Source organism: Ahaetulla prasina, chromosome 2 (assembly GCF_028640845.1).
Source record: "Ahaetulla prasina isolate Xishuangbanna chromosome 2, ASM2864084v1, whole genome shotgun sequence".
Classification (NCBI taxonomy): Eukaryota; Metazoa; Chordata; class Lepidosauria; order Squamata; family Colubridae; genus Ahaetulla; species Ahaetulla prasina.
The window spans coordinates 121,540,146-121,552,767 of NC_080540.1; the positions used below are offsets into that span (position 1 = coordinate 121,540,146).

Sequence of the window (12,622 nt, forward strand, 5' to 3'; positions counted from 1 at the left end):
GGCAGAGATCGGCCCCGAGGCGCCTCACTTGTGGGGTGCCTCAGGGGTCTGTTCTCTCGCCTCTCCTGTTCAACATCTACATGAAGCCGCTGGGTGAGGTTATCCGTGGTTTCGGGGTGGATTATCATCTGTACGCTGATGATACGCGGCTGTACATTTCCACCCGAACCACCCCAACAGCTGTCGAGGTGATGGGCGGTGCCTTGAGGCCGTGGGGTCTGGATGGGGAGGAACAGGCTCCAACTCAACCCTTCCAAGACAGAGTGGCTGTGGGTACGGCGTCCCGGTACAGTCAGCTTACACCATCGCTGACTGTGGGGAGGAAGTACTGACCCCAGGAGGAGTGCGCAACAGGCGTCCTCCTGGACGATCGGCTGTCCTTAGAGAACCATTTGACAGCCGTCGCCAGAGCATTCTATCAGGTCCATCTGATTCGCCAGTTGCGCCCTTCCTTGACCGTGACGCCTTGCGCACAGTCACTCACGCCCGCCACTTCCCGCCTGGACTATTGCAATGCTCTCTACATGGGGCTCCTTGAAGAGCACCGGAGGCTCAGTTAGTCAGAATGCGGCCGCGGTGATAGAGGGAGCACCGCGTTGCTCCCATATAACACCTATCCTGCGCGGCCTGCACTGGCTACCGTAGTCTTCGGGTGCAATTCAAGGTTTTGGTGACCACCTTTAAAGCGCTCCATGGCTTAGGACCGGGATACCTTGAGACCGCCTTCTGCCGATTGCCTCCCAGCGACCTGTGCGCTCCCACAGAGTGGGCCTCCTCAGGGTGCCGTCGACCAAACAATGTGGGTTGGCGGCCCCAGGGGAGCCTTCTCTGTGGCGGCACCAGCCCTGTGGAACGAGCTCCTCCAGGATTACGACAACTACCCGACCTCCGGACCTTCAGACGGGAACTGAAGACTATTATTGTTTCAGCGTGCAGGACTAGCCTAAGATAAAAGGTTTTAGCATATCTTAATGGGGTTTTTATAGGTTTTTTATTTTTTAGTGATCAGGCCATGATATTATCTAGTTTTAATTGGGTTTTAATGTTTATTTATTGTACTGTTTTAATATGCCTGTGAACCGCCCTGAGTCCTACGGGAGATGGTGCGGTATATAAGTTCGATTAATAAATAAATAAATAAATAAACTCTATTGGGGCTCTATAAATAACGGTGGTTTCCAGGAATATGGTTCTAATGAATACTTGTGCTGCTATTATTGATGTTCTATTTGGACAAGAAACAAGCATCATAAGTTTAAAAAGCAGATTACAGTAGTAACATATTGGAAATAGGGACAATTGTTATGAATGTATTTTCCTTTCAGAGAAGTAAAGGACAGGGCACCTAGAAATGAGATGGTTCATTGAAAAGCAAATGAAAGAAAGTTTGAGATAAGCTAACTCTATGCCACAGTTATGCAAATAACATCCCCTTTTTGGATATTGAGGATTATTGCCTAATTAAAGCTAAAAGTACTGGAAGGTAAACTCCTTTGCTACCACATAAAATAATGCATTGATCTGCAATGTGGCCCAAGTTATCAATTAAATAAGAAGAGAACTAAAATGACTGTAGCACAACAAGAGAAGTTTCATTAAAGTAGATTTTGAAGGACATACAGGTAAATGCACTGATTATTTACTAACCCACAAGCAAGATTAATTTTGAGAATACTTTCATAATTTGATATTAATAAATATTAATAATATGGAATTAGGAAAGCATTCTCAAAATTAGTCTTGTTTGAGGTTAGATTTGTTAAGACTCTGGGCAGCTTACAAAATATCAAATACGTAACTAGCATAGTATAACACAAAATAGTCTTGACAACAGAACCATACTAATATTCAAAAAACAAGAAAGAGGCTTCATAAGCAATCTAATCTCAGGTTTGAGTGCACAGCAAGGTCTTAAGTGATTTCCGGAACACTTACAAGTCGGGGGGGACATACTAACCTCGGAGGCTGCTGTTCCAGATAGTGGTTGCAATGAGAAGGCATGCTTCCTCATTTCCATAAAATGACACTTTGAGCACACCCTTAGCCTAAATATAGCAGGTGGGCAGAAGCAACTAGAAACAAGCAGTTCTTCAGATAACTAAGCCTTATGAAGGCTTTATGGTGATAACCAGCACCTTGAAGTGCACCTGGTTGCTTGATTGGCAACCAATGCAGCTCACTTAGCAAGGATGACCCTTGGGCTTAATAAAAAGTACCTGTTACTGTCATGGCACTTTGAACCAGCTATAGCTTCCAGATGGTCATGAACAGCAATGCTCCAATTGTGAGCTGACTAGAGTGTTAAGTGACTAGCTGAAGGGTCTTCCTGATCAAGGAATGGCACACAAGATAAACTTGTACAAATCCCTTCCTGGCCAAAGCTGCCATCTCCTCTTCAAGCAGTAGCTACAAGTCCAGGAGGATCTGCAAGTTGTGCACCAACAGTCTCCAGTGGGAAAGTGCAAACATTTGCAACCTGAGGGACCCAAACAGTGATAGCCAGTCTTGTCAGGACTGAGATGAAATCTGTTCCTCCCCATCCAGACCAAAACAGCTTCCAGACACAGGGTTAGTACATTGGCAGCTTTACCTGTGCAGTCCAGGGCTGAGATACAGCTGGGGTACATCACCATACTAATGACCCCAAAGTGTTAAACAACAGAAGTGACACTGAAGCACGCCACTTTAAAAGAAAATCATTCTAAAGCCCTAACGAGGGTGGAGTTCAGCAAATACATTCAGATACAGATTTTACATCTTTAAATTTTTGTTACAAATAGAACTACAGCAGGTTAGGGAATAGCATTGTGGCACTCCTTCATTTCTGCCAATTTAAGAGAAGCAGTTACAAAACACTAACAATGAAAACAAAACAAAAACAAGCAAAGTGATCTCTTCTAACCTCACTTTTCTCTGAAACCGAGTCAGAAAAAAACCTTAATTTTAACTAATGTAATAAAAGTAGCAAAACTGCAAAAATATTGAAGTATGAAATAAGCTGTTAAACTTGTTTAATGCTTGTGTGCATTGGTGCCCAATGGATCACTGCTGATAGGAAACGTAAAAAGAGTTACATGCCAATTAGTCTTAACTGGACCTGGAAAGTTGTTTGGTAGAACTCTGAAACAGTAAGAAATGTGACAACAAGCAAAATCTTGCAAATTTATTCAGCTTCATATGAGGCAGCCGATGTTCATAACAAAAAATATATGAATGTAAAAGTTTCTTGCATGGTGCTTGCTGAGGTAGAAAAAACATTTCCATTATAAAATGTTTTGTAGAAATAAGGAGTTGAAGATTTGTTGCTGAATGTTGTAAGAGATAAATATGATGGAAATAGAGCACGACGAACAATAAGTGGAAAGTTTAACAGATTATTCAGCAGTGAGTAGAGAGTAAGATAAGAATATGTGATGTCCCCTTCATTCTTTAATGCATATATGAATAAATATGTTATGAATACTTACGTTAGGAATACTTATTGTATATATTTATAACAGGTATAGTGGCTGTGTATATATATACTTTTGAGTGCAAATGATGCAATATTGCTAACTGTGAACTGAAATTATTTGTAGCAAATATTAAATTGTCTGTATGATGCAATGAACAACACCAATTTTAAAATCAATGTAGAAAAGAGCAAGGCAGTTGTGTTTGGTGGGGAAGGGAACTTATGTTACAAATAAATGGCAAAAACTAAACTAAGTGTATTAATTTGTTTACTTTGTTACAATGGGTCCTAAATGGGGAAATGGGTGGAGAAATTTAAAAATATACAAATACTGATAAAAACACATTTGGCAATATGTGGCCTGTTTCAAGGAAGGAATACTTGTTGAAAGAAGCAAAACTTGTGTATAAAAGTATACCTTTTGCTCATTTGTTATACAAGTGGGAGTTGGGTATGTCAGAACATGGAACCTGGGGGAAATAGTGGCAACAGGATATTAAAAATGTTTGCTTGCTCATTTATTTAGTTATTTATTTAATTTATTTGATGTATGTGCCTGCATTTGTCTAGAGGCAATTTTTGGACTCTTATGTGTAAAATAGAAAGATATGATTTGATGTGTGAGTGCTATATGAATATGGAATAAATACAGTGATATTTAGTCCATATTCATATAAATGAATGGCTCTTATTGCAAAAAATAATCTGAAAGGATTTGATCATATATAAAGACTGAGGAAAGTTCGAATTGTAAAACAAATATATGAAGAAAGAGTAACTGATCGAGATGATGGAGAAGAGAGTTGTGGCTGGATGTAATTTACTCTTTAAAAAGCAGTGACAAGTTTAAAGAATAAAAGGGAATGTCAGAAGTGATAGCAGAATGCTATGGAACAAGATAGTTTTCAAGGATAGGCTGCAGGGGGGAACTGCTTCCCTGCCCCCCCCCCAATGCCCAACTGAGCTGCGCGATCATCACAGGTGTTTTTTATTTTACTTTTAAAAGTATTTTTTCTTCGGCCGAAAAAATGCTTTTAAAAGTAAAAAAAAAAGGCTCTGATGATCGCACAGCTCAGCTGGGATCGTCAGAACTTTTTAAAAGCATTTTTTCTACAACCTCTTTCTCCCTTATATTTTCAATTTGTCTGACTTTCTATTGCTTACTTTTTTTCTGCATAACACTGCTTACTCAAAAGAAAAAACACAAGATACATAGATTACTTCTGGAAAGAATAAATATTCCTAAAGATGGATCGTTTATGGTGTAGACTGATTTGCTCAACAGTGGTATGCTCCCTCTACTGGCAGTTCATCAGGGCTGATGTTTAATAATGCACAAAGGGGCTCAAGCAAGTGTTTCATATACATAGATTCCACACCTGATATTATTGGAGTGGGCAACAAACGAGCAACAATAAGGAAACAATCAGAGTGAAAGTCAGAAGAGTTGACAAGATGCTGTACTAGTTACCAAGGCCATAGAACAATTAATGACATAATCCCATACAGTACTTCTCTCAGCAACAAAGACAAATCAGGATACAGGTTCTCTACCTAAAATGGCTTAATTTTAGCAGGTAGTATTTACTATATATCTGTGAACAACTTTAAGCTTTTAGAAAACAGGATAGCTGATCAAAATCCCAATACTGTCTTTTTTGCAATTTAGCACTCTGTACCAGGAATGCAATTGTGGCTAGTAACAATAATCTGAAGAGTAAAAATATAGTGATCAAGTACTGCAATACTATATTATCAGTATATAACTCAATTCTTGCACTGATTTTCCTGATCAAATGTGTAGCAGTGAGGTCTCCTTCTGAAATTTGTTGTGACTACACTGTTGCAATGCCCTTCATAGTCACATGATCAAAATTCGGGTGCTTGGTAGCCTGCCTTCACTTACAACCAACTGCAGGGGAGCTGCAACTCTCCTCCATCTCTGCCCTTAAACGCCCAGCAAAAAAAGGCATTTTACAAGACCGAAGCTGAGCAGCTGCCTTTAGAATTTTGTTTCTTCTTTTTTTATAAAGGGTCAGGCTGGGTGCACCTCATTAGCCGTGAAGAGAACACTGAAGATCAGCTGGAGTGGCCAAGTGCAGGGGAGCACAGGTGGCTGGGATGGAGCTTGGTTTTGGTGGGGGGAGGGTGCATCATGCAGTGACATTAGAGACTCATGGGCATTTGGAACTTCCCGCCAGGCAGCTTCTTTGTGCTCCACTGTGGAAACTTCGTGAGTATTCAGCCCTTCGTGGAGATGTGCGGCTACTTCATGCATGGCCTACACTGAACCACCCAGGTCTTCCCCCACTTCCCTAAGGCACTCCCATGCTTCTTAATTGGGGCCCCCTCCACTCCATAACTGGTGAGCTAGCTTAATGACTGCAAGGGAAACTGCCCTGATTACAGTTGTTGAGCAAAACAGCCATGTGATATCTTGCTTAATGACCGCTTTCCTCAATGAGATTCCAGCCCCAAATGTTAAGTGTGGACTACTTGTAGACCTAGTTTCCTGCACAGATCATTCTAGTTCAGGGTCTGCAACCTTAAACACTCAAAAAATCATTTGGACCCATTTTCCACAGGAAAAAAAAAACACACTGGGAGCCACAAAACCTGGGTAGGCATGGCCAACTTAATGTCACTCACTCCCACCCAGTCACATGACCCCGTAGCCACACCTATCCAGCGAACAAAACCATTCTCTATGTCTCAAACTTCCCCTCTCCCTATCTTCTTCTCTCTCTCCCCCTCCCCCTTCTGTATCTCTCTGTATCTCTGTCCCTCTCCCTCTCTTCCCATCTCTCCCCCCTCCTCTCTCCCCCTCTGTATTTCTCTCTCCCTATCTTCCCCTCTTTCTCCCCCTCTCTCTGTGTATTACTGTGTGTGCGTGTCTCTCTCACACCCTCTGTGTATCACTCTGTGTGTCTCAATGTCTCTGTCCCCCACCCCTCTGTATATGTGTTGGATGTGTGTTGTGTGTCTATCTGTCACTCTCTTTCTCTCTCTCTCTCTGAAAGCCATGGCTGGGGAAAGCCAGCAAGTTCTTCCTGAGGCGCTTTGCTACTCCTTTTATTTCTTCTTTTTGGAAATCCAGGCTGGCTGAGGAACGATTGCCAGCAGTGGTGGAGGCTTCCCTTTGGGTGACCGTCTTCCTCCTTCCCCCCTCCTTCTCCTCTCGCAACCCCCTGACCGGCTGTGGCTGAGCCAGGAGCGTGCACACATGTGGGGAGACCCTCCGCAACCGAGCGCAAAAGCACAGCAAAGGCACGCACGCTTAAGGAGGGTCTTAACAGGACGAAACAGGATGCAGCTTCTCTCCTGCACTGAGACTCCGGCCATTACCTTGCCGTGTTGTCCTCCACCCTAGCAGTTCTTCAGCCAAGCACGGAGGGCATGAACTCCAGCCCAAAATGGCAGGAAGTGAAGGCTGCCTTACATGCAAATGTGGCATGAAGGCAGGTACACTTCATTCCTGCACTGTCCAGCGACCCTCCTCCCCCTCTTGTGATCCCCTGGCCGGCTGTGGCTGAGCAAGGAGTGTGCGCATGCATGGGGAGACCCTTCTAACGGTTGGCCACCCTACATGCATCTTTTCTGCATTTTGCCACTTGCTTGAGGAGTGTCTCTCCATGCATGGGCATGGTCCTGGCTCAGCCACAGCCTGCCAGGGGGTCATAAGAGGAGGGGGGAGGAGGGTCACCTGAAGGCAAGCCTCTGCTGCGGCTGGCAATCATTCATCAGTCAGCTGGATTTCCAAAAATATCCAAAAATATAAAAGGGGTGAGGGGCGGGGCCAATCAGTGATGGGATAGGGAGCCACAGCAGAGGGTCCAAAGAGCCACATGCGGCTCCAGAGCCACGGGTTGCCGACACATGTTCTAGTCTTTGACTTCCTAACTACTGTTAAAAATAGAGTTAGTGCCATCACCATGTTAGTGGTCAACACTGAAGAGGGTTTGTACAGAAGGAAGCAGCTACCTGCTTTAATCAGACAAACATCAAATCAGTCTGTGATATCATCTGAATGCACTAAAAATTCCTCTAAATTGGGCAGAGGAACACAGGCTCTTCAGAGATGTTTTCAATACTATGCCACTGAATTCACTGCTCATCTGCAATACTATACCTTATTATATCAGGTTCTGCATTTTCATTTTGAAAAGATGCTTGGAGTTTTCTGTGTACTGTGAAAAGTTCATCTACTAAAATTTGCCGTCTTTCACCTTCTATCTGAGTTCTGCAAGAACTGGATTAAGGATCATTGTTGGATAAAAAAATGAATAAAATAGCTAAAGAATGGCACACATGTACTCATCTATTAACAGAACAGAATATTATATCCCGACTAAGATTTTATTCAAGTAAAATCTAAGCTTCTGAAAAATGTCACAAGACATCTCTTTCACAATAATTCTGTTTTTATAAAGTGTGATACTTTTATGACACTTATAAAATAAGAACTATAAAATAATTTGCATGCGGAAAAGGGCTGTAAAGGTGAAAGAAGTCCATCTTCAATCCAATACTTAAGACAGATTATAGAATGAACACATGTATTTAAAAAATAAACCATGATAACAGATGCCATGAATGTCTTTGTAGAAGCCTGATTCACACACACTATTACCAAAGAGGATGTCAATTTATCATGCAGTTACACTCCATGTATATCAGGAAGAATTGCAGGATTGTAGAAGCCCCATCATTGTTCTTGCAGCCCTCAGAATCTATTCAAATTGGGCAGAACCATTTTTGAATTTAGAAAGATTTGGGAAAGATTTTAAGAGGCAAAACTAGCACCTTAAGTTTTGCAAAAGCTTAGGATATCCATTTCACACTATTAAAATGTTAGCTGTTCATAAAAATGGATATACTTTGGAGTGCAACTCTGCAGGTACTTTCAAGAGAAGCTCTGAACAGGAAATGAAAAGTAAATCGAATAAAGATAAAATACTTTCTGCATTTGGGTTTTCCCCAAATTGAGGGATTTTTAAAAGCACATGTGTAAATCAGCTAGGTGTTTTCCAAAGTAAAATGAACCATAATTGTCATATTGACCTCCCAGTTACAACTGTTTACATGGATACATCTGACGTGTTGATACAGAGTGAAGCAACAGGTCTTTCAGACGATTGGTTTTTTCTTCAAGATTTTGCAATAAAGACCTGACTCCAACAGTGGCCTGGAGAGGGAGAAAGAAAGACAAAACACAGTGCAGCTTATCTGTTTCCCGAAGACAGAATAACATCCAAAGGAAGGAATAATGAATACAAATCAAATTCTTTACTACTGTATCTCATGTTCCTGAACTGTTCCCGATTTTTAACTTCAGTACAGCTTTTCCTTTTCTGTTATAATGATTGTGTGTAAAATATCCACATGAAAATGACAGCTCTGCTCTGTGGATTTGGAAAAGTCCAAAATACTATTTTAAGGACTAACAAGAAGCCGAAAATTCTCAGAGAGTTAAAAAAAAAAAAGTCTCTAAAGTTTTCTTCAGAGAAAACTACAGAAATTGATGAGGGGAACCAATCTTCTCAGGAATACAGCATGATTGGATGGGGGCTGGTCCTCACCTACAATGCCTTGTGCACTGAGGGAGAAACTGCTTCTAAATCATCCTTCAGTAGCTTCATTCTAGGTCAGGGTTCTGAATGTAGCAGAGCAGCTTCCTTGCTGAGATCCACTGAGAGTCAAAGGGCAGCAAATTGCACAAAGGTGGTAAAAACTGACAGTTAACACAGTCAATGTCCAGGAATTACTAGAATCTCATGTCACTATAATCTAAGATAATGAAGCAATGCCATCCACTCGCAAGACCTTTCCCAGGCTATAACTCATTGTGAATCAGCACTCCCATGGCCCTCCAGTCTCTTGAAACATAAAACAAGAGTCCTGTTTTGGACACATTTATCTAAAAGGGGCTATGGCAGACTCATTATCAATCTACACTAAACACACTTACTTGGATTTATGTCCAAATAAGTTTGCTTATGAAAGCAGATTTGTATATTATGACAGAGCAGCTGGAAGTTAAAAGGGAAACAGAACCCACATTCTACTAAAAAGCGGAAATCACTCAATACAAGAGCAATTTCAACTGCAGGACTGTTGGCTTCATACAATACAAACTAGCCAACCATATTTAGCCTGATATCCTGTACAAACCCGGTTCTTCTTTTAATGTTTTTATTACAATGTGTTCAGTTGCGAGGGGTTATTTTTTTACATTTCCATAGAAAGGTAAGTCATCAGTCAACCAAAAGAGGGAAAGATTGGGAGAAAGGCATATGTATTTTGCCATCTCCATTCTTCTCTTTGTATTTTAATTTCAATTCCATTTTTTCGAATTATTTTTTTAAAACCAGAAGTGGCAAAATCTCAGGAAAAACAAGATATTATTGACATTTACTCTGCTTGGCTAACAGAGCGGAAGGGCATTTTTATTAAAACCTCTAGCCACGGAAAGCATGACTGATCTGAGCGTTTCTCAACATCAACTCATAACATCAACTGTTATGGCAATATATAGTCATGGTTTCAGGTCTGTTTATACTGGATTCAATTTCTGGCTCTCTAATCATATTTAGGCAGTACCTCCAAGTCTATGAATATACAAAGCTTTCTTGACAAACTTATTTGTCAGCTGTGCAAAACATTTGCAAGCTAAGCCAACATTCTTATAGAAGAGAAAGCTACATGAGGAGCATTTGTTGATCCTGACTGTAGATATATGCAATCACACTAGTACTTGCTCTAATTGCCCATTATAAAAGTAAATATAGATAAACTCCTTGCTTAAAAGTTTGTGCTGACCAATTGGCCCCCATCTTCACCCATATCTTCAATAAATCATTAGAGATGTGCTATGTTCCTTCTTGCTTCAAATGCTCTACTATCATCCCAGTGTCGAAGAAGCCTACCATCAAGGAACTGAATGACTACAGACCAGTTGCTCTAACATCTATAGTCATGAAAATCTTTGAAAGGCTAGTGCTGTCCCACTTGAAAACCATCACGGATCCGCTGTTAGACCCCTTGCAATTTGCATACCGAGCAAATACATCAACAGATGATACTGTTAATATGGCTCTGCACTACATCTTAAAACATCTTGAATTCCAAAGACCTACGTAAGGGTCCTCTTTGTAGACTTTAGTTCAGCATTCAATACCATCATTGCAGACACTCTTCTAACTAAGCTAAACCAGCTACAGGTACCTGAACAGACTTGTAAGTGGATCATAAGTTTCCTAACAAACAGGAAGCATCAGGTGAAGCTAAGCAGAATCACATCAGATACCTGTACAATTAGCACAGCCCCCACCCCCAAGGCTGTGTGCTCTCCCCACTTTTCTTCTCTTTTTATACCAGTGACTGCATCTCTAATGATCCATCTGTTAAACTACTGAAGTTTGTAGATGATACAACAGTGATCGGTCTCATTCAAGACAATGATGAATCTGCATACAGACAGGAGGTTGAACAATTAACCTCGTGGTACGACCAGAACAATCTGGAACAGAACACACTCAAAACCGTAAAAATGGTGGTAGACTTTAGGAGAAACCCTCCCATACTTCCACCTTTCACAATACTAGACAACATAGTATCAACAGTAGAAACCTTCAACCTTCAAATTTCTAGGTTCTACCATATCGCAAGAGCTAAAATGGACAGCTAACATCAAAAATGTCATCAAAAAAGCACAACAAAGAATATTCTTTCTGTGCCAACTCAGAAACTGCCCAAGGAGTTGTTGATCCAGTTCTACAGAGGAATTATTGAGTCTGTCATCTGCACCTCTATAACTGTCTGGTTTGGTTCTGCAACCCAACAAGACAAACACAGACTTCAGAGGATAATTAGAACTGCAGAAAAAAACATTGCTACCAACCTGCCTTCCATTGAGGACCTGAATACTGCATGAGTCAAAAAGAGGGCTGTGAAAATATTTACAGACCCCTCACATCCTGGACATAAACTGTTTCAACTCCTACCCTCAAAACGATGCTATAGAGCACTTCACACCAGAATAACTAGACACAAGAACAGTTTTTCCCCAAATGCCATCACTCTGCTAAACAAATAATTCCCTCAACACTGTCAAACTATTTACTAAATCTGCACTACTATTAATGTTCTCATCGTTCCCATCACCCATCTCCTTCTACTTATGACTGTAAGACTGTAACTTGCTGCTTGTATCCTTACGATTTATATTGATATTGTTTCCTAATTGCTTATTTGTACCCTATAACTATCGTAAGTGTTGTAAGTGTTGTACCTTGATGAACGTATCTTTTCTTTTATGTACTCGAAGAGCATATGCACCAAGACAAATTCTTTGTGTGTCCAATCACACTTGGCCAATAAAAAATTCTATTCTATTCTATTCTATTCTATTCTATTCTATTCTATTCTATTCTATTCTATTCTATTCTATTCTATTCTATTCTATTCTATTCTATTCTAAATCCAGTCAGAAGGTTGTAGCCCCAATGGAGAAAAGGACATGATCAAGAAATAATCAAATTATCCTGAAACTATAAGATCTATACATATAGTTTTAAAAATGGTATCTAGACATGTAGAGTTGGGATCTAAAGATTGCTACACACATATTCCCTAAAGCAAGGATTTCTTACAAAAGCTTGTGTGATTAATAGAAACACACTATATACTTTTCTGTACCAAACTGGACTCTGCTTTAACAACCAGAAATTAATGTTTATAATTATTATTGTTATTAATTAGATATGTATGACTATTTCAAGGTTAATAGTGAAGATTCACTTCCCAAATGTTGTCCTGCAAAAATATATATGTTTTTTTGCTATAAAGCTATAATAGCAACAGTTCATAAATATTCCTGAAACATTTTAAAAAGAGCATTTTTAATACTTATTGCATTGGTTGTTAGAAGTAGTTAACAGGATCAACATTTTTTTTAAATGTCAGTTTCTTTAAGCTTCCGAGTTCATTATATCCTTTTGTAATCTTTGGTGTGTACTGACATAGGAACTGTAATGAACATCATTTTGGAAACTTGTCATGGGAAGGCTTTACCACAGAAAGGGAGCTCTACATAAATCACAAAGAATACATTGCAATCACAATGCATTCACTTACTGTTGATACTAAAAATTATAGCAAAATCTAAAG

General features: G+C 40.3%; 1 protein-coding gene across 1 annotated transcript in view; it reads right to left on the reverse strand.

Annotated features, from left to right (window-relative positions):
• Window positions 1-12,622, reverse strand: part of STX8 (syntaxin 8) — a 108,242-nt gene that overhangs the window by 91,976 nt on the left and 3,644 nt on the right. Inside the window, exons 3-4 of the mRNA XM_058166886.1 lie at window positions 8,545-8,639; window positions 7,584-7,694 (exon numbers count right to left, since the gene is read on the reverse strand). Of these exons, the coding sequence (XP_058022869.1) occupies window positions 7,584-7,694; window positions 8,545-8,639 (206 nt within the window). The remainder of the gene's footprint in view (window positions 1-7,583; window positions 7,695-8,544; window positions 8,640-12,622) is intronic.